This window comes from Patagioenas fasciata, chromosome 1, assembly GCF_037038585.1.
Source record: "Patagioenas fasciata isolate bPatFas1 chromosome 1, bPatFas1.hap1, whole genome shotgun sequence".
Classification (NCBI taxonomy): Eukaryota; Metazoa; Chordata; class Aves; order Columbiformes; family Columbidae; genus Patagioenas; species Patagioenas fasciata.
In genome coordinates, this window is record NC_092520.1 from 174,006,577 (window position 1) to 174,029,005 (window position 22,429).

The 22,429-nt window shown below is 38.3% G+C and overlaps 1 protein-coding gene across 2 annotated transcripts in view; it reads left to right on the forward strand.

The window, feature by feature from the left end:
- IFT56 (intraflagellar transport 56) overlaps window positions 1–22,429 on the forward strand; it is a 46,889-nt gene that overhangs the window by 20,874 nt on the left and 3,586 nt on the right. For both annotated transcript variants that reach the window (XM_065841795.2, XM_065841805.2), the window contains exons 10-16: window positions 398–453; window positions 2,220–2,273; window positions 2,693–2,756; window positions 9,247–9,335; window positions 14,479–14,562; window positions 16,751–16,820; window positions 19,651–19,757. In XM_065841795.2, coding sequence (XP_065697867.1) covers window positions 398–453; window positions 2,220–2,273; window positions 2,693–2,756; window positions 9,247–9,335; window positions 14,479–14,562; window positions 16,751–16,820; window positions 19,651–19,757 — 524 coding nt within the window. The remainder of the gene's footprint in view (window positions 1–397; window positions 454–2,219; window positions 2,274–2,692; window positions 2,757–9,246; window positions 9,336–14,478; window positions 14,563–16,750; window positions 16,821–19,650; window positions 19,758–22,429) is intronic.

Here is a 22,429-nt window from a genome sequence, read left to right on the forward strand (position 1 = left end):
AAAGATGAAGTTTCCCTTCAGAATCATGTTACCCTATCCTCCTTGAGAGGTAAATAGATAAGAGAAAAGACAGGAAGGTGATAGATTTATTATCTTGACTTTGTACTGTTGAGAAGGCAGTCACTGGATTATGAACAAGGGGGCCAAGTCCTAGGAAAGTACTACAAAAACTGTAGTAATAGAGAAGCTATTACTCACTCCATATTTGTTGTTTGAGTTCTGGAAAACCATCACTATTGTGATATAAATTCACAGTGATTTATAGTTACCATTCTCCTCCTGTCTAAATGCTTTATTTTTCAGTCCGTGACTATTGGGCAATGTTGTAGAGAGTGAGTGATTTGTTCTAATACAGTGTGCTATAGGTTGTCATGAATTCTAACGTCTGCTATTTCAGATGATGTGCAGGAGGCTTATAACCTGATTAAGGACCTGGAACCTACAGCTCCACAGGTAATTGGAAACTGATGTCATGGTACACAAAGGCAGAGTTTATACATTGGTATGAAAGCTACCACATACAAAACTAGTATCTTGAGGACAGTTTATCCCATTCCCACTTTTAAAACTCTTGTGTTTTCCATCTTAATGTGCATGCATAAAGTATTATGTATGAGCATAAATTAGTACTTATTATGTTTATTGCTGTAATACCTGAAGTGACTAGGAATATAGCTCTGCTGTGTGCAGACTTGATTCTAGTGAGCTGACGATTAGTGCACAGATAAAAGCCCTCTTTCAACTACAGCTGCTTGTCACTTCTACCCTGGTGATGGTTGCCATCCTGCAAATCTACTAGCTCAGATGCTCATGTGGTTTGTCCTGAAGCAATTTCAAGAAAATAAGACAGATTAGATTAAACAGTTCAAATAGTAGGTCTTTTCTAATTCCATCTCACTTTGGCTGAAATGAGTGAAAACTGCAGTGTCCCTTGGCTGCTACTGTAATTTTCTTCTGTGGCTGTTCTAACATCTTTAGTCTCTGATTTATTCCTCTTTGCAGTTTATTTTCCAAAGGTCACATAGCTGGGCATGAAAGGGACCTTTCATGAATCTGTGTGAGGATTAGATGGAGAGAGGGAAAAGGAAAACCTCAAGAACAACCTCTGGTGATTCTGTGCTGAGGAGTGTCTTCTGCTGCTGCTTTTCAGTTCTTGCATTTTTTGGTATAGTAAGACTTACTTGGAGACTTTTGTGCAGCTATGGGTCCTTTAGCCTCCATTTTCCCCAGATACATGTCTAATATAAACAACATATCATCCTTGATCACATTTTAAAATGAGTATCTGTGCTTTTTTTCCTTTTTCTCACTCACACTTGGAAGGAACTCCCTGCTAAGACTTGCAAAACTACTTATGTATCCTCCTTCAGCTCTTCTCAAATTGCATCTTTGTCATGACGTCTGTAGGATAATAATTTGGCATCTGTAAGAGACTTGGTGTGCTAAAATGATTACTTAGCATACCAACTAATACTCTCAGGTTGTTTCCTTGCGCTCCATTGTTGGTCTGTGTACCTGTCTCTTTTTCCATGTTCACATCTGTGGCAGGGCTGTCCAGGTTTATCAGGAGTGCCTATTTCAACAGCTTTATAGCTATAACTCTTAATTGTAAGATATGAATAAGACAAATGAGTCTGTTACATGCTGAAAAAAGTGCTTGCTCAGAGAAGAATTAAACTATAGTTGTATCTCATAGTAGAGATTACAGGATACCCTAATCCTATTCCTAATTTCAGTAGAGTAACATGACCACAGAGCCCCAGCCTCTTGACATTTTTGCCATGATGCTACGCATTTTGGAGCAAGGATGGTAGTAGTTATGGTTAACCAGTGTGTGTAGTTGAAGTGGGATCTGTGCATTAATATAAAAATATTGCACTTGATAATTGGTCTTACGATGGTGAAGAGGGCGTGATAGTATGTTGTGGTGTTCCTTCTGGTGCATCATCTTTGAGCATAAGACTTAGCAAAAAACACACTACCCTTTGCATCCCACATATTTAGCAAAAGTGAGTAGCAGAAGTGGAATGGACTTTTGGGGGTTAACTTTATACTACTGTGCTGAAGCACTATCATAGCATCATAGTAACCAGCTACCTATTAAACTGAGTTGGCATAGAGTTGAATTTAGGAAGAAAATAATATTCAAGTAAGCTTTTACGTGTCTCCTGAAATCTTCACCTTGTCTGATCCTTTTTACTTTTTTTGTTTTTTTCCAGGAATACATCCTCAAAGGAGTGGTAAATGCAGCACTCGGATATGAAACAGGCTCGGTGAGTGAAGCCCATGAGGTTCTCCAGCTTCTCCAACAATAGCTTGTGAACGGATCAGTAGGGACTGGAATAGAGTGAAAAAGGCAGTCATTTCTTATTTAGATTGCAGAATCTCTGAGTCTCTTTAATATTCCTCTGTAAAGTACTCAGTGGAAAATGAGTGAAATGCAAATCTCTGTTGATAGTCCTGACAATATATCAAGCTGAATTTGGCTTCCCTGTCCTGCTTCCAAAATACTGTTTGCTTTCTACAGTGTTCTTGTGCATCTAGGCACATACAGTGGCACATTTACCTTTTCTTTTTTACTTCAGCCCTGGTTTGTCTTTTAGTTGCCCCCCACCTGTTCCTCAGAGTGTATTTTCACTGTGTATTGTAGCATCAACTCTGGAACTCATATTGGATTTTTTTCCCCTCCTAGAGAGACCACCTGAAAATTGCTCAGCAGTTCTTCCAGCTGGTGGGTGAATCGGCCAGCGAATGTGGTATGTTTAAAATGTTCTTTCTCCATTATGTAGTCCCTCTTACAATATCCAAATATATACCACCATATCTTTGTCTAACTGCTGACTGTTAGCATGACTATTGCTAGGCATTTTGTTGTATAGTATGAGTAATAGAAAGTGTAATTTAGAGTCTAAAACAAATTTGCAAGTTTAAATTAGAAAGCTCAATTAATTCCAAACCTTACTATATGAATTTGGTTGTAAAAGAGGCTATACTGCAAACTGCTAGTTTTCACTGATAGACATTGTGGCAGCTTGCCTTCAACTAATAATCCCTATTGTGGAAACAGAAGACAACAGCCTAATTAGATGAAGTGTATGGCTGAAACTTCACAGGTACAGAAACTCACAGGGACAAATCTAGGACTGCTAATGAAAACCTACCAAGTATGTAGATTCCTAGCATGGAGTGTGTCCTGGAACTGAAGGGAATAAAAATGTAAAGAGGAATTTGGCTACAGAGAGGAATGGAGGCTCCGGGACTCACTGCTTGGTTGAATCAAAAACCAAAATTCTAAAACCCAACAAAAACAAAAAACAAACAAAAAAAACCAATGTATTTTCAATATTTACTCTTATTTATCCAATAATAGACCAAAAAAGACCTTGTCTTCCCTTCCTCTTGCCGAAGTAAATCCAAAAATCCCAAATCAAAAAAGCCTGTAGTTGGAACACAGAAATTCAGCTGAAATGGGGCTTCCCAATTTCCTTTGTAAGCATTGTCAGTGGGACTGTTTCTTTAGGTAGCTTATGTATGTTTATGGTGTGACAGCTCGTGGTCCTCAGAGGCAGAATGTTGTCTCCTGTGTCCATGATCACTAAAGAGGAGCTCAAGGGACAGAGCAGCAGCACTAATGAAACTTGCAGAAATACTGCTGAGCCACTCTGTTTCCCATGCAGCCCTCGTACCATTGAGATCATACAGCAGAGAGCTTCACGTTGGAAGGCTGGAAGTGTTTCCATCGCTGAGCCTTCCCTAACACGTTCCTCTTGCACTGAGAGTGTCTCTTTGGAGTCAGGATCCCAACTAACAGAAAGAAGTTATATGAACTGTAGTAGTGAAGGATTTGGTTAGTGGGCACATAGCCAACTGGGTTTCTCAGGCCAGTAAAGTCACAAGGTGATTCATACAAGGGTGGTGGACCTCTTAATGTCCATAACAGTCAGGCAGGTGTGATGAGTGACCATAGCATGTGTGGATAAAAATAATACAGAGATAGCCTGAGAAAAGATATCCTGAAAAGACGTACAGCAAAGATATAGGCCAAAACTGAATTTGTTAGGAGGCTAAAAGTCTTAACTTCACTGTGAAATATTTTTAAACCCATATGCAAAGTAAGAGAGGCTGAGACTGGAGATACGGTTGACGGGGAGAAAAACCAAACCAAAGAAAAAACACACACACAAAACCACACCAAAAATAACAGAAATGTAGTCCAATTAGGAAGATGGGTTAATTGAAAAAAATGAGTCTATGGGAAGGATTGCTTCCAGTTAAAGGTAAATGGAAACATTAGTACCTCAAGCATCTTACACTCTCAGTACATCTGTGTAAAAACTGTTTTGTCATCTTTTTAAAAACTTTTGGGAGAAACAGAAGATACCGAAGAGCAAACAGTTCAAGGTAACTCCTCGTTTAAAGGCAAAATAGTGTGAGGGATTTTTTGTATGCTCAAATGAAGGACAGGTGGAGATCAACAAACAGGAGATAAGAAATAGAAAAAGCAAACAGAGTTCAGTTTAGACAGGACATAGCAAAAAGGCAAACACATGAAGACCAAATACGTAAGTGTTTTTATACAAATATTAGATGTTTTACAGGAAGATGAATAAAGTGTAACACCTAGTTTTAGAAGAGGAAGCTATAAAGCTAAAATAACTTAAAATGTGGTAAGATTATGCCAGTGGGGAAATGGTTCTAAGCGTTATAGAAACCTTCCCTCAAAATAAATACTTTTTCTTTATCAGTGAGTAACATGAAATTCTTTTCAATTACATGCTCAGGTAGGAGACTCATTGTATTGAGGATAAATTACTCACCGGCCAGCCTGGGTGGGAACAGTGAGTGACATATTAAAGAGATTAGAGATTTTATATAGATAGATAATTAAATAATAGTTGAGGATTTCTATTCTGCCCAGATTGACCTAGTAAATGCAATGACATGGCATCATACAGAGAACAAGTTTTTAAATGCTGTTTTAATTCTTTCTTAGAGAACACACAACTGAACAGGTGACTCTAGACCACTACAGAGATTACATAGAACCTGATGTGAAATTTTATTATGAAAATCCAATTCTGTTCCAGTCATCTGAGTATAATCAAATTCAGAATCCATCTGTTAGCAAGTACCTCAAAAAAATTCAATAGTACTGCTTTCAAGAGGGGAAGATACAAAATAACCTTTCTCATTTCTAACAAAATTGTCAGTGAAGTAGCACTGAAAAGCATAAAATGCACCTGATTTCAACACTTGAAAGAACCTTTTGTTTCTTTACAGAAAGGGCTTGTATTCATAATTAATGAGCTATAGGTGACAAATCATGACATGACTAGGTTTGCTAATGGTACAAAATTACCCATGGTAAGAAAAATGAAAGCTTCCACGATGGCGAAAGCTGTGGAAGAATATAAGAGGCTGGGTAATAATATGCGAATTAAATTTATTTTTGATAAATGTGAAGTAGTACATGGGGGGAAAAATAACCCTTAAACTGTATTTGCAAAATTATCAGGGAAGTTGAAGAGAATCTTAGGAATTGATGAGGAAAGAGAGAACAAAACAAAGTCATTACTGTGTCTTTGTATATGTGGTTCCATTTCTTGAATACTGTCTGCAGTTCTATTTCTTACATTTCAAAAAAAATGGTAGAACAAGCAAGGGTACAATAAAGACAGCAAAGATGATCAGAGAAAGGGACAGCTTCTTGAAGAACTAGAAATTAAATAAAGGAGGAAACGTGGCCTGGAAAATGATGACTGAGTTTGATTATGTTCACAATACAGAACATCACAAATGACAAGAAGAATAGTTACTGTACCATAAAATACAAGGACCATTGAAATAAATCATCACGCAAGACAATTAAACAGCACAAATTACTTTTTCACATAATACAACTCATTTGACATAGAATCTTGCAAGAACCAGGAGGTATAAATAAATTTGTAGAAGAAAAATCCGTTGGCTCTTTAACACCAATTTTTCAATGATGGTCAGGAATTCCTTAGTGCAGATTGCTAAAAGGTGGGAGAAACCTCAAAGGAAGCAACATTACACACCACAGCATGTATTAGATGTGAAATCAGAATCTCTTCTTTCTGTAGCTGTATATTCTTACTCAGCAAGCTTCTGAACCAGATGGACTTCGCATCTAATATGATCATCTTTCTGTTCTTATGTAACTTAGCGTATTAGCCAATATGTTGTATATTTGTGGTCATTTTTGATCTGCTGCATTTGTTTTGTTGGATTTAGAATGCAGAAAAGAATTCTTGCTGTTTGGATACTTGGGCTTTTGCTAAATAGCCAGCCATCCTATTCGAGCATGTAAGTCATGCTTCAGCACTTCACACTGTGCCAATCCTTGCAAGGAGCCAGTACCACTAGATTCATAAAGATCTTAAAAAGACAAGTTAGTTAGCTGCTTTGGAGATTTGTGTTGCAAAAGTAGGTTGTGCTCGCCAGAGTGAGGAAAACCTATGCTGTGTCTTCGCTCACATCTGGGCCTAGAAGGCTTCTGATTTTAATGTGGATTATCAAAAATTAATGTATTAAAATGAAGATATGGATTTAAAAAAAAAACAACAGGTCCTGTCTTTCTGCCTTGCTCTTGTTAACTGTAGAAATCCTGTGACTGCATTAAGAAAAAAGCAGCAACAGCAAGTTTAGGAAGAATATGGTGTCATGTATTTGTAAAGTCATTTGGAGTCATAAGTTAAGTCCTTTGCTGTTTTTAATTAGATCTCTGACTTGGACATTGAAGGAACATAGAGCAAACAGATAATGTGAAAATTCATGTTTCATCTCTTGTTGGAAGTGATGTACTTTAAGAGGAGTAGGGACACCCAAAACGATAAATAAGCAGGAAGCACTTAGAGTGTAGGAGTCAATATTCACCCTCCAGCAGCAATAAATAACACCTATAACAGCATATTGATTTACTGGGTTTTTTAAAGCATAATAGAAATTCTTAATCCCAATTACATTACATGGAACTGGCATTACAAAGCAGCATATAAGTAGATTTTTATAGTCACTTCTCATGCTCTTCTCCCAGGGTCACGACTGCGTGGAAAATTAATCTGATCAGATTTCTGAGCTAAGTTAAGGAGAAATGAGGCAAGAGGAACATTAGTGACAGTAAATGAACCATAACATTTCCACTAATTGCAATGTTTCTGATGCTTAACATAAATCTTACAAACTGCCCTAAAAATACTGCAAGCATATTAGAGAAAAGCACCCCTTTGATTTTCAGTGGTCTTCTTTTAGGACCAAGTCAGGCATATCTGGTGTTGAGTGGGAGGAATGAAACATTTTTTCTGGACTTTGTGCAGTCTTTTCTTTGAGGTATTCTTAGGTCACCCTAAGTAACTTAGTCCTCTTCCTGCATGGATCACGTGGGATGAATTAGAACTACAAAACTCTAGTTTTCCTGTCGCTAGTGGTATTTGTTGCTGAGTTGTATGAGATTTACAGATGTGTCACTTGTTTGGGGTTTTTTAATGAAATCTTTCTCTAAACATATATGGAGGATAATATACTGTGGACATAAGAAAAAATACTGAAACTTAGAAAATCTACAATCATATGTGGGAAAATAAAAGTGTGGTTCTAATATTCTGTTACTGTGATTAATTTTTATTGAAAATGTAGTCTCAGTTTTAAGTTGTCTATGCATGTTTATTTGCATTTTTTCAAAAGCTGTTTAAAATAAATTGCTGTGAGTTTAGGAACTTCAAAAATTGAATGTGAGAGAAAAGGAGCACTTTTGAGGTACCTGTGTTCTCATTACAACAAAAAAAAAGAGTGAAGGAACACAGTGGAAAACTGTTCCTATATTTGTGCTGTCAAGGCACATATGATAAGTATGCCTGCATGGAAAAAATGATAGATAAATATACAGGCCAGTTTCTGCTCTCAAGTGAACGCTTCATAAATAACGAAGTAATTTTCTTAAGTTGGAGAACGGAATGATATGGTTCGGACATAGATAAGGATAGATTGTCTCTGTATGGAAATGACAGGATATCCAAGCTCTGTATCCCCTAGTGCTACAAGATAAAAAATGATAATATTCTGCTATTCTTTGAAATATATTTTAAGATATTACATAGTGCTTTCCAGGAATAATTACTATTGTACCTTATTTAAGGAGAATGTACAATTTTTCAGTGGAATGCTCTAATTGTGTTGTGGTATGGAGTCAAAATGTTTGTCTTCAGACACATGAAATTTCTACATATAGAAAAGGTATTTTAATTTAATAGCATGGACGGATTGATGGTAACTAACTTACAAGAGCAGATTACTTCAGGGCTGCTGGTTGCCTTAGGATCTTATGTCCTGTCACCTTACCAAAGTGCTCAGAGCGGCGTGCTCTCTAGTGATCATCTAACCTAGTGAAATAGTAGCAATTCGACATCGCTTCCATTTATGCCTTCCCAGCTGCTACTGGGGTTCATCCATCTCTGACCAATCTCTGCTGGTTGGGTCTAAAAAAAATTAGTCCTAGTAAGCTTACTTGAGACTCTCTAAAAAAGCTTTGAAGTAGTTTTTCAGTAACACAGCTTGCAGTTTCAGAGTAGATGACAGCATAGTATGATGGCAGCAAATTTTATGATGACATAGATGGCAGCAAAGTTTACTGATACTCATTTGAATTGGTACACCAAACTTATTGATAGCTTTACCACTTGTGGGCAATGTGGTCATCCCAAATGCATGGAAATTAATTTTCATATTTTATCACTGAGTATTTTTCCTGTGCATGTATTTTTTTAATAACAATATTTTCAGTGTACTGATAAAGTTTATTCTTTTACTTGAACTAAGATTAAAATATGTAGACCTTCTTATTTTTTAATGAAAAAAGGCTAATGTGTTTAGAATAACAAACTCAGGCTTTGTATGAAGCGTCATTTCCTAAGAGTAAGAATAATTCACAGTAAAATTATGCTACATAAATTTTGTCATGGAAAAGGCCTGGTACTTAAGCAATTTGTCTCTGTAGAATTTGCTGTTGAATACAGTCTTGCAATAGTTATTTTATACTGTAGAGAAAGTTGACAAGATGATCTAATAGGTTTTCTAACCTCTAGTACAGTCCTTTGCCTGAAAAGGCAAGTCACACTATTTTTAGAAGTTAGCTGCTTTCGTAGTTGCCAGCAATCTTGGCAGTGATTTCCATTACCATGTGATCTTTAAACTCTACAAAAACTGCATTTCTCTTCTGAATTTTAGATACCATACCGGGGAGACAGTGCATGTCCTCCTGCTTCTTTCTTCTCAGACAGTTTGGTAATGTCCTGATGTACCTCAACTCAGTCAAGGTTAGTAGTATTATTTAGCATGGAATTGCTACTTATGGAATTACACTGTACTGTGTGAGACATTATGTAAATAGAAAAAGATACAGAAACAACAGTAACAACAAAACACGGAAACAACAGTGGGATATAAGCGGTCAATACAGCAAATGGATCAAAATGTAAAGAAGCAGTTTATAAGATAGCAATATGCAGCATGGTGGGCATGATGGTCTCATCACATTTGCAATTTAACCATTATCAGGCTTCCTGGTGGAATCACAGAAGGTGAAGAAGATGGTTACAGGAAGACAATGAAAAAGAAAAAAAAGTGGGTGTTTTTGGCGTAGGCAGCATGGAGGAAAAAACCCAAATGTTTTCTTAGGACTTATCAAATGAGGGATAGAGATTATTGTCACTTGTTAATAATCAGGGACAACATTTTAATGAACAAGACTGTGTAAGTAAGATAGGACATGAAGGACTCTGAAATTAATAATGCTTATATTTTACAGGGAAAACAGTCACTGAAGGGCTAAGATAGGGCAGCATTACCAAAGCAGTAAGCTAAGAATATTATTTTTGCAGTAGTCTGAGTGGTACTCTCCAGGCAATGTTGCGTTTTTCAAAGTAAGAGAAGGAGTTTGCAGTTATCATAATGCCCCAATATCAGATCACCAGTATTCAATGGATAAAATTGATATAACTTACAGATATCCAGTTATAAGTCAGATGTGAGGAATAAAAGAGAGGCTGGAGTGTGATCATAGTGTTAAGTGATTACAGTCTTGTCCCACTGATTTGAAACTAGAGTTGTAAGAACTCCATATTTACTAGGAAGAGGAACAAAAATCTATAAAGAAATTATTAGGGAGATATAGAAGGTAGGCATAATTACAGTGTTCTCAGGAAGGTGAGATCTAAAGAAAAACGTGGTTGTAATGGTGCCAAAAGCAGCTGATGGGTGAAAAATTATGAAGGTGTAGTGTTTTTAAACTTTATCTGGAAAGAGGTTATTGAAGAAATTCCAAGTGGCTGTAGCCAGTGGAATGGCTCCACAGTAGTCGAATGAAGAGACACCCCACCACCACACCCCCCCTAAATTACAGTGTGTGTGTAACTGAAGAAAAGGGGAGCTAGAAACTAACAGTGAGATTTGTTTTGCCTACCTTGAGCCATCTAAAAGTCAGGTTTCTAGTTATAACTGATCATCTGGCCTCAGCTTGTAGTCAGCGGGAGCAGATAATAATTTCCAGAGAATTCATCCTGTGTATTTCTTACACTTATCTTAGAATGGAATGAGTCGCCCCATAGAAATGTCTAGATCTTTCCATTTCCTTTTAAAGGTTCTTAAACAACTAGTTCTAACATGAAAAAGTTAAATGCAATTACCACCTCCAAGGCATATGGGAAAGTTTAGAAATGAGAGAGTAGTATCTGGGGTGGCAAATGGATTTGTCATTAATATTGAAAGTAAGGCTAGTTTTTGTAAAGGAACGAGCCAGAAACGAACAAAACACTAAACAGAAATGAAGAGGGTGAAAGTGGGCAGTAGAGTGATGGGAGGATAGGTCAGAGTCCTGAGGCAAGAGAAATGCCACAGGGAGGAGGTTGAGACAATTCTGCTTCAGTGAGGTTATAAAGGGAAGTGTTGTAGGAAGGGTTAGAAAGAAAACCTGAAGGGAAAAGGAGGAGCACAGAGTACTCGGTGTTATTTTCTAAGATGTTAGTGGGAGCCCATGCAGAGGGAAATATAAGTGAGGAATAGATCTAACATTTAAAAACTGTCAGGAGGGAGGCAGAAATAGTGACAGGTACAGGTATGCAAGCTTTCAGTCCTGCTGTACTTATCAGCCAGAAGCAGAAGTGTTGCCAGATTTGGGAGGAATGATTTTATTATGTGTGCATGGGAGAGGGAAAGGGTTATCTGACTGCTTGTTTGGGTATTTTGTTTTGTTTTAAAAACTGAGCTGTTTTGCTGAAAGCATGTAGAATAACTGTCACACATTATAACATATATATGTAGATCTCGGCTCGCAAGCTGGACTTGTCCACATATACATGCCTTTGGCATCAGAAATCGTGTTTGGCTTGACACATATCTAGGCAAAGATAACTGATTTTTTTTTAAATATTCCGTAGGTTTTCACAGTTGTAATATGAATGCATTTATAGATTGATTGCCTTTCATTGCACAGTGGTGCACTCTTATTTGAAATACTGGCCACTACACCCTCCAACGTGGAAAGAAATGTCATTCAGAGGATAATTAGAAACTGAAATATTGTCTTAAGAGATTTAGAAGATAGGTATTATTTTCTATAGAGGGACGTTAAGAAAATAAAATGATACAAAATGAGGATTAGAATAAACAAGGTAGATTTAAAACCTCAATTTTTATTAGAAGAGGCTGAAAACAAGATGCAGCTTGCTGGAATTGCAGCAAATTCTCAATGTCTTTTCTAAGAAATGCATTTTCTCGCCCCCAAAACGCAGCTGGTTTATTGAACTCCTTGTAGTAGTTCAAGGTAGGGTTGAGGTTGCAAGTTTGGGGGGTTTTATAAATTGTAGCTAGCAAGCTGCAAAATGATTAAGCTTAAGTAAAGTATGTGTGTGTTCAATTCTTGAAGGAAATCATGAACACGGGTAATTTCAGACCTAATGCAGTTGATAAATAGCAAGCATTAAGGACAGAACTTTTCTGCCGATTACCACTTTCCTTGCATGGCCCTTTTGAAGTAGTTGATAATTCTCAACACTTTTTAGCTGAGACTAGCCACTGCTCAGATTTACTTAGGTCATTCCCCTTCTCTTCAGGGCACAGGGATGCAAATAATTCTTTCTGTACCATGTTACAGGCAACGTTTAGGTGACTTTACAGTCACCTTTGTGTTTCATTCACAGAATAAACTTCAGTAGAATCTCTGTAGCTCTTCAGCTGTGTACTCTGTGAAGACTGTTTGCACGATATTCTCTCAGGAAACATCACCTTCATTCATGATTGATTAAAACCACTTCGGGCGTGAGACTGTCTCAAAGGACACCTTATTATAAATGTACTGCCAGCTGCCCTGAGGGTGACATTATAGCACTGAGGATCAACTGAGAAGACAAGCTAATACAGCTTTAGCTGAGTTCTGGTCACAATGAATGCTTCATAGTTCAACTGGGTGTGTGAGCATCTCATTGAGATGAGCATCACTCAGAGCACAGTTAGTTTTATGGAAAGCTTGAAGACCACTAAAAAGGCCACAAAAGAGTGAAGTCCAGTACCTATAATGTGGTTTAAAATAAATGAATAAATAACATCTAGCTGCTGTGAATGTGTTGCACTATCAGCAGCACTAGTTCGTTTCTACTGGTTTAGTTTTTGCAGCAGCTCTGATCTCTAGCACTAATACAGCCAGAACAGAATGACAGAATTCTTGAGTTTGGTTGGTGACAGAGTTTCTTTTCCATTTTAATTCAAAAATATGGCTATTTGAACAGAAAAAACTGTTAATGCAGTAAAACTAGCATCTTGCTCACCAGCTTTGCTTAACCTGGGGCTTGTGCTGATTCACATGAAACTCCCATTGAGGAAGAATACAGTAAAGTGTTGTAATTCTCATATGGTGAAACCAGTTAGTTCAGCCTAAGGGTACTGAAATGTTTTCACAAACTGAGCTTAAGATTCAGTTGATTAGTTCATCCTCATGTTTTCACGCAACTTGCTATATTTGCCAGTTTTTGGGCCCTAACATAGACTATTGGGGTGAAACCTAGACATGGGCAAATGGAGGCAACCCCTCACCTCTCCTGTCAAGGCAGTAGCTTGATGTGTGTGGGTGGACTGGATCAGTACCTGTTGTTGACTGCCTGTGACAGGGACGGGAAGAGGTTCCTCAAGTGTTTCTACATCATGAAAGAAGACAGAGAGCACTGGGCAAGGGTTTTTCCCCTTGCTTCCCATATCTTTTATAGAGTCCCAACTGTGCTTTTTACCTCCTCTTCGCTTTTTAATGAGGGAACAAAACAAAAGTTTGATCTTCCTACACAAGTTCTGTTCCTTTTATAGATGTTATATAAGGAAAAACCTTTCCTCTTCCACACACCCTGCTGTCATGCACCCAGGAAGGATTTTCTTACAGTAATTATCGTGGATAAACCACCCTGAATTTCCTCATGGTCTTTCATAAGCGCTGCACCTCTCCTTGGCAGGGATCCTCAATCCCATCCACGCTTGTAGCTGTGGTGTTGTGTTCCACCACACCTCTACTAGATCTACCAGTGCAGCAGTGGGGGATGGTGAGGAACACAGCTGACTTTCGGTCATCTGAGTTACACTTCAATCTGACCATGGGCATCTGACCATGATCAAATCTAAGCTATTGGGGTCAAACCAAAATATCAGACTAACCTGTACCTAGAGTTGTATTTCCTGCTTTGACCCATGCGGCCTCTCAGAAAAGATGCAGCGATGCTAACCTGATCTGCCATTAACCAGGTGTGTCCAGTCTACTATTATGAGAGAGAAAAACTTAGTGTTGCACTTCAGATAGAGAGAAGGGCACCTGTAAGCAAGGCTTGAGCCTAAGGAGGTCCTTTCACATGGTATGCTGCCCGGCAACGGCGGCGGGGGACTGTGGCTGCACCTGCATCATGTGATCCAGTGTCTCATGCTAGCATCTATCGCATAACCAGATCCACAGGATCTCTTTTTGATCCTTGAGAAGCCTTGGAAAAACAAACTGTTCATCTCCTTAAGCCATTAGGGAGTCAACTGCCTATTTACCTCCCTGGTGGTGAAGTAAGTGCTTGGGAGGTGAAAGACACCACAGCAGCGCAGCATGTCTCTGCATGCCCCAAGTGAAAATTATACCCACAAAAGCTGCCACTGCAATTTAAAGCTTGGAGAATGCTCCAGATCTCTCATGGTTAATACTGTGGAATGTTCCAGCCGTGTTTGTAGTCACGAATGTAGGATGGAAAGCCAGTCCATAATTTTCTACCCACTGTTTATAAATGTCGTATGTTCATAATGTGGGTTTTTCTTTTTCCTTCACATTGTCTTGATATAGTCTGACTCAGATTTAAGGAGGGGATATTTTTAATGTTATTATACCATGGGAGGAGGGATTTTTTTGTTTTATTTATTTGTGTTTTGTCTATGTGGCTTATTTTCCAGAGCTACTTCTACAATGATGACACTTTTAACTTCAACTACGCCCAAGCCAAAGCTGCCATGGGCAATTTTAGTGAGGCTGAAGAGGTATGTATTTCCTCTCTTTAAAAAACAACAATGGAAACATTTCCCACATACTCCCCTCTTTCCTTCCTTTTTTCTCCCTCCAGATATTCGTGTTAGTTGAAAATAAGCAAGTAGGGTGGAACATCATCTTCTCCTTCTTAGAGGAACTGAAACTCTCAGTGAACATTATTCAGAAAAGATTATCTTGCTAATCTTGTAAAGTGAGGTATATGGGGAGTCATGCTGCTTGTGCTGCATCACAAGAGTGCTTGCAGCTATCTCTAATTGATCAAAGAATGCCCTCTTAATCAGATTTCCTAGGCTTTGTCTGGGATCCCAGGCAGTTTTATTGTTGGGACTGACTAGGGCATGCTGAGTAAAAGACAATGAATAGTTAAGAGCTTTTAGGTGTCTCTAGAAATTTGTGATTTAAAAAAAATTCTTCCTCTGGGAGATGTGGGAGGAAAAGAGGAAGTGCTCGCTATCTTATTCAGCAGCATCCGCATGCAGCTGGAAGAGATTAACTTCTACACACAGCATTTTTTGTGTCTATGTGCAGTAGAAACTTAATTACAACTAAAATATGCAAAAGCAAATAGCTATTATAAAGACGGAAGCAACATTTTCCACAAGATCAGAAAGAAGACAAGCCAGGAAAAAGAAACAAAACAAAAAAAACCACCCTCATAGTCTAAAGTGAATTATATAGGTTTGTTTGGTCTGGTGTTTTGTTTTGCTTCTTTAGCTTTGGTTTTGGTTGTTTGTTTGCGTGTGTTTTTTTTTTTTCCTGTCCCTCTAACTTTTTAGCTCTTCAGGTTTCTTGACAACAGAGCCCACCCCCCCTTTTTTTCCCCTTCCTCCCAACTCCACCCCCCAGCATCCACCCCCTTAATTTATGTGACCTGAAATTTCATCTCTATTTAAGAAAAATATCCAAGACTGTCAGGCAAAGTGGATATGTATTTCAATTCATCCACTCTAATTTAGTTAGCTTATTGAAAATGCAGGTGAGTAACTCAAAACTATGATAGCAGGCTCTGCTGATAAAAATGATAATGCTATAAGCAAGTTCTAGCTGCAGCCAGGCAACAAAGAAACACAAAGGTGGAAACTGCTGTTAATCCACATTTTTCCTCTTATGTTCTTACAAATGATTCAATCTAAACTTGTGCTATGTAGCTGATGCATTTAAATAACAGGATTATGTAATTGATTAGCCTGTCCTAATGTCTGTCCTTTGCCTATGATGACACTTTCATATAAAGATCACCCTTCCCCAGTGTCTCATAAACTTGTAATATTTCTACATATAGCACTTATTAACTTATTAGAAAGCTTACCTCCCTGGACATAATGAAATAAAACTTATGATAAAGTACTACTGATAATGCTGCACTTTTTTTTTTCCCCACCCCTGAAATTAGGGGGTCAGCAATGTTTAGCCAATTAAAATCTCAGTAATTTGTGGAACTCACTGTTCCAGTACGTAGATCTGCTCCTATAAAGGTATTCTGAGTTTTGCCAGTAGCATCCTAATATACTTACAATTATACCTGCAGAGAGGCATAAATAGCTTTTTTTTTTTTCTATAAATAAAGCCAGAGTACGTTTTAAAACGTGTAACTTACCCCCACACATCCCTTTCTATGTAGAATGTAATAAACCTGGATTTGTACAGTAAGTTACAAAAGATCAATGTTTTGCCTTGGAACTGTACTGAAACCAAAATGGTTAGAAGTGGCTTATTGCTGACCTGGAATGATCTCTGACATGTATGGGGAGGAAAGGCTCCTATAGATGTGAAACTTCTGGTATTTCAAGAAGATGCTAATGTAATTGCTTGCATTGCTTTCTAAACAAACACATTCCAACCAGCTTTTCCCACAGGCCCAGGGCTCCTTTGTGCTGTTTGCCTTGCATGGCCGCCCACTGGCGCTGGTTCGGAGCAGGCCGCACCCTCCGCACGGCTCCACAAACATTTGGCAGCCGCAGAGGCCCTCGATAAGCAGCAGGGCCCTGTTTGAACCCCCCACACACCAGGGACCCAGAGAGGTGCCCCTGCACTGCACTCACGTACCCTCCCTCTTCTCATGAAGCAGTTGTTTGGTGTGGTTTAAGCCTCAGCTGCATGTTGAAGCAAGGCAGGTCTGCGTTCATTTTGTTTGAAAGTACATGCATGTGTAATCTTCTGTTTTCCTTGTTCCTGCAGGTGTTCCTTTTGATCCAGAGTGAGAAGATAAAGAATGATTTTGTTTACCTTAGCTGGCTAGCTCGCTGCTGTGAGTCACTTTACCCTCAACATTGCAGAATACAGATCCTCCTCTATTGCATCAGTCTTGGCAATCCACTTTCTTAATTGAATGTAAGGTTGTAAGTGGATTCAGGACTGTGAAAGTGAAAAGCTGATTGCACTAGTTATGGTGTGGGTCATTACTGCACCTTTCATACATCTGGCTTTAGCAAACAATTACTGCTTCAGTGCAGTGCTGTTATGGTTCTGTCAATGCAGCTTTGTCCTAACCAGTGAAGCTTTTTCTTTTTAATAGTGTGCTCAATTGCTTGAGTGAAGATTTTGTGTCTTAAAAGACTGAGTTACAACTCTAAAATCTTCAGAAAAACATAAAATCATCCATACTGGGTCAGGCCCAAGGGTCTGTCTAACTCCAAGAGCAGCCAATGTCAGATGTCTAGGGAAGAGGAAAGTCAGGCAAGCATGTGTTGTCCAAACTCCTGTGCCTGAGGGATGTCCTTTATAATCTCCAGCGTGCTTTTTTCTTTCGTAAACTTTTCCATTCTTCTTTTGAAACCAGAACATTTTTGCTGTATTTAATATTCTACAGCAAATTTTATTTAGTATTTTCAAGTCAGTTTTTAAAACATTGCAGACTACACCTCGGTATAGATACAGATGTAGCACCACATGCAAAATAGTATAGAGGTGAGCTTTTCTGACCACTCAAGTCCGAGACTCCCCAGGCTAATTTGTTTTCTTTACAATACCTCGATATAAAAATATTCTCTTATCAAACAATTTTCAGTAGTTATACTGGAATGTAAATATTTATGGTTTTGGTACACTATACCACATCGCAGATGTGGTCAACTTCAACAGCGTGAGCTTTCCAGACAGGCATATCACACCTATGGATGCTTATCTATGACTCTGTTTTTAGGATGTGCCAGTTTATTTCCTTTTTCATTAAGCTGCAGTACCTGGTTGTGTTTGAGTATTTTATATATGAATGTTTTATGTGAATTTTTTTGATGGGAAAATTTCCATTGCATAGGGAAATAATATTTGTTCAGTAGACAGTGTTCATCCCTTTGATTCTGTGCTATAGTAGTTCTTTGGCATACATCTGGGAATGTAGAGCTCTTTAAAGGTCCTACTTATTATATAAGAGATAGAATCAACACCATGTTATCAATCAAAAATTTTCTGGCTCTTTCGTAGGAGTTGCTATTTATTCTTGACTGTACCTTTTGCCATTCTGAATTTCTGCAGGAGTTTCAGTAGAGCTGCTGTGTTCTTTTGTATCTGTCTTAAAATTTGGGGTTTTTTCATTCCCAAACAGCTGGTAGAATTCTTTGCAGAAACAAATGTTCAGTGATGAATATAGTTATCTTTTTGTGTCAAGTATGTAAATTACTATTAGATCCTTCTGGATAAAAGCTGCTGTAGAAATTACAAAGCATTATAATACATTCATGTCAGAGTATGATTAGGTATTGAATCGTAAACAATGCTGAAATATTTCCAGAGGACAGAAAGTACTAGAGATGTATCTTTTTGGATGCTAGATAGTATTTCTTTGTTTAATATTGTCATACTATTTATACCAAATGCTTCTTGAAGAGAAGGTAGAAAAACCATCGAATTAGCACATTAGCACATTTCCCTAAATAAATGGGTTGATATTTGAAAATTAAGGCCTGGTTGTTTGCCACTGTGTATGATAGCTGGAGCTGATGAAGGAAAAATCTGATTGGATATCTTGTTGCCTCCTAGATGAGAAGTGTCCATAAATCCTGTAATTTGATGTTACATGTTTATTGTTGATATTGCCACCCATTCTACCTGCAACATATTTATTGGCACAGTGGGCACAGATAAAATAAGCTAAACAGTCCCTCTTTTGAAAAGCACAAGAGTGGTCCATGCATGATCAGCCAGCTACTCACAGAGTACTCTGGACCACACGGACCACTCTTGTGCTCTGTGAGTAGCTGGTACGACTTGGAAAAGAAAGGAATACTTAATTTCATTTTTTTCCCCAGTACTCAGATCAGTCAGGAATGACCAATATCCACCTCAGATTCAACAGAATGGGTTCCTATCTCCAGAAAACCAAATTTTAGAATTCTTTGTGTACAAACACCCTGGTAGAATTTCCACTAGCTGAGATGGAAGATTCTGATTCTTTTATTTCCAATCGTGTATAGCAGTCATGTTTAAAGTTAAAGACCAATGAAAAATTCTAGTCACATAGGCAAATTTAAAACCAGCACCAAACCTCAGGAATTCGAAAATTTTTTTTTCCTAGTAGATGCATAATGACAAGTTTTGTTATGCTTGGAGGTGCTTCACCCCCGCTTTGGTTTGCTACAATTCATGGGAATTGAATGTTTAGATTGAGGTGGGCTCCAAGTATTACAGACCTCAGTTCAGTGCCAATTTATTTTTTTTCTGTGTTTAAGAACCCATAATCCTAAATCTCACTGTCTAAATGGATTGCCACAGTTCATTGTCCTGCATAAAATAACTTCTCTAATGCTTTCCATTCTAATTTTTAATTACATCTGAAATCATGAGACTTGTGCTTATTGCTGTATCTGTGAAATGTAAATGGATGTGCAGTGGCATCTACATGGCAGATGTAAATGCCATAATCATTCCTCTTGACATCAGTATTCTCTGATGAATTGCTGTTATCCCTAGTAAGGCAGAAGATAAGGACAAGTTGCCTTCCCCAACCTCATGCTCACAGGCTGAGGCATGCATTTACCTCAGGTAAAGAGATTTAGGAACATTTATCCACCTGCCACTGAGTATTGTGCATAGCATATTCTTTGCACCATCCCAGCTTGTTGTTGTTGTTGTTGTTGCAGATATTATGAATAAGAAACCACAGTTGGCCTGGAAGCTCTACCTGAAGATGGAGACCTCAGGGGAATCGTTTAACCTTTTGCAGCTCATTGCAAATGATTGCTACAAAGTGAGTCTTCTCTTTAGAACTTGGTGTATGGCATGTTAATTGAGTGATTGTAGCAGCAGCCTTTTTTCTTGATACTTTCCATCGTTGTCGTCACAACTGAACTTTCTTTTATAACGTTGGGATGTTTAATGACATAGATGAGTTGGCCAGGATTAGTCAGTATTTTGACCTACAGGCCTTCTTGGTAGACCACCCACTGATTAAAATCTTGGTAAATTACTGCATGCTTGAGCTGTCAATAATGATGACAGTTTCTGCTCCTACCGGGGATTCATTGTTGGTAGAAATGACAAGAAACTTTTAGAAAGAAAAATCTAGCAAAGATTCAGCAAGAGCCTCATGCTACATTTTTTTCCAGGACAGTGTTATTTTTTCCTTAGAGCTTGTAATGACAATGGGAGATACCCCTTTGTTCATCATAAGGAAATGGAAAGAGAATTCCCACAACTACTATTCTATCTGCCCAAGTGGGGCAAAGAGACACTGTGTGTGTGTGTGGTCATTAGAATAAAACTACTCAGAAAAAATGGTGACCTTAACTGCTTACTGCAGGACCTGTGCTAATACATAGTAGTTCTTTTGCATCTTTCCTAGAGGAGACTTTTAAAGAGATGAGGCTAGGCTAAGCTCGCTAAAGTTTTTAAAAGTCAAGCTAGGCAAGACAACGTCCACTTTAGTAGGGATGCTCTGGGCATTTTAGAACAAGTTAATATATATGCTACCTTATTTGTACTAAGCTTCTAGATTGTGTTTAATAGTTCTGGTGCTCCGTGCTAATACGCTGCTGGCACACCTCCAAATTCTAGTTTATATAAAGCTATATTAATAGTGAAGAGATCTTGGGAAGCTGATAACAGCTCTGCCTAAATTCCTAACATCTGAATCTTCAGAAGGTGTCTGTACACAGTGAGACTTAGCTCTGATTCAAGTTTTTTGCTGTTCTGCAAAGCATAGAAAGAAAACACAAGAGCTTCATCTGCAGGATGGATGTAGAAGCATATGATGAAAACCTGTTTAAGAGGATTGTAAATGGCACTATAGGAGAAAGAAAAATTGGTCCTATCCAAGATTTCTTTAGACACTAATGGGATGCCGTATCCAGCATCTTCTCTGCCATCTACAAGGGTGATTGCGCTGCATCGGGACCTGGGGGAGTAGCAGCCCAGTGACAGGAGAAAAGGATGTTCTTTTGAAAAGTCTCATGGTGAGACACAGGCCATCCACTCTTCAGAATATATTGGCCAGAGCCAGAAGGTGGACCAAGTTGTTTGGGGAGCAACCATTTTAGATTTAATTTAAATTAAATATAGAATATAAAGACTGTAATTTTGTGATTGTTGAAATCTAATAGTTCACTGTTTTAAGAAGGCAGATGGGAGAAGAAGAGCAGAACACAGGTAAAAGGTGTAAAGCTCATGGAGCTGGTTCAGTGGAGCCTAATGCAAGTGAACACACAAGAGCCTGCATCTATTAGCACAGTTGTATTAGAGATACAGTGACCAAATTTGCCATCGCAAAAGGAAGAGAGTAAACTGAGTCCTGCTGGAAAACCTCCCAGTGATTCTCAGTTTGGTCCAAAGAGCAGCAATATCCACACACTATCTGTAACATTCTTTTTTGTTGTTTTCCTTCATCTGACAAAGTAACATGTGCTCAAATTCCTGACAAACACATAACTGAAAATCAGAAAATCTACCTTGTGATCTCTTCTACAACTGAGCTAATTGTCTCTCGCTCATCTTTCGGGTATTCAATCCACCATCTCACCCTAAAAGTCTTGCTGCTCAAGCAAGTGGCTGTGCCTCTGGTGTTTCCTGTAGCTGCAATTCGTGAAAGCAAGTTGACAATCGGACCTTATGTAAAATCTCTCTCTAGACCATTTTAAGTCTCACTTAAATCAGTTGATTGCTTTACCTAAGTTCTTCTCGAAAGTTTATTGTACTCTAGAGGAGAAGCAGCTTCACACTTTGGATTTATCTAGAGCTCTTAAAAACTCCACTTACAGGACTAAATTTTTCAGCCTAATTATGTGTCCACATATGGCCATAAATGACAGCTCCAAAGACCAAGGAATTTTGTGTCAAAAATTATTACTATAGTGTTACAACTTGTCTTTCTACACTACCAGCTATTTGTACCTGGGCAAGGCCCATATTTGAGTTTATGTAGCATTTTCCAGTTGTTTCTGAAACACTGTCTGATATTGGAGGTCCAGAGGCAGCATCATAGCTGTAAATTAAAGCAGCTGAGCTTCACACAACGGAATGCTGACAACATTGGGGGAGTGAGGTCAACAGTGTCCTCAGAACAGGTATAGCTGGATGTCCCAATGCTATGCTGATAAAAGTTGTTCAGTGAGGGAGCTGGGATGTGGAACTTCTGGCTAATTTCTTGCTGCTTTTCATGGAATGGCCCATCTTACCCATACAGGGAACAGCATTCACTTGGGCTGAAGCATTTGCTGCTGTTATGTCAGATAGAAGGAGGACATTAAACAGGTATTTGCTTAACAGAACTAGATCAGATGCCAGTTTGGAGAGATCAGTATTCAATTTTTCCTTTTGAGCTAATACATCTGATACTGTTTATACTCACTATCTTTATTCCCATCCATTTAATTGCTTACCAGTGACCTGTGGTTAAAATCACAGTTTATGGAAAGAAAGGGAATT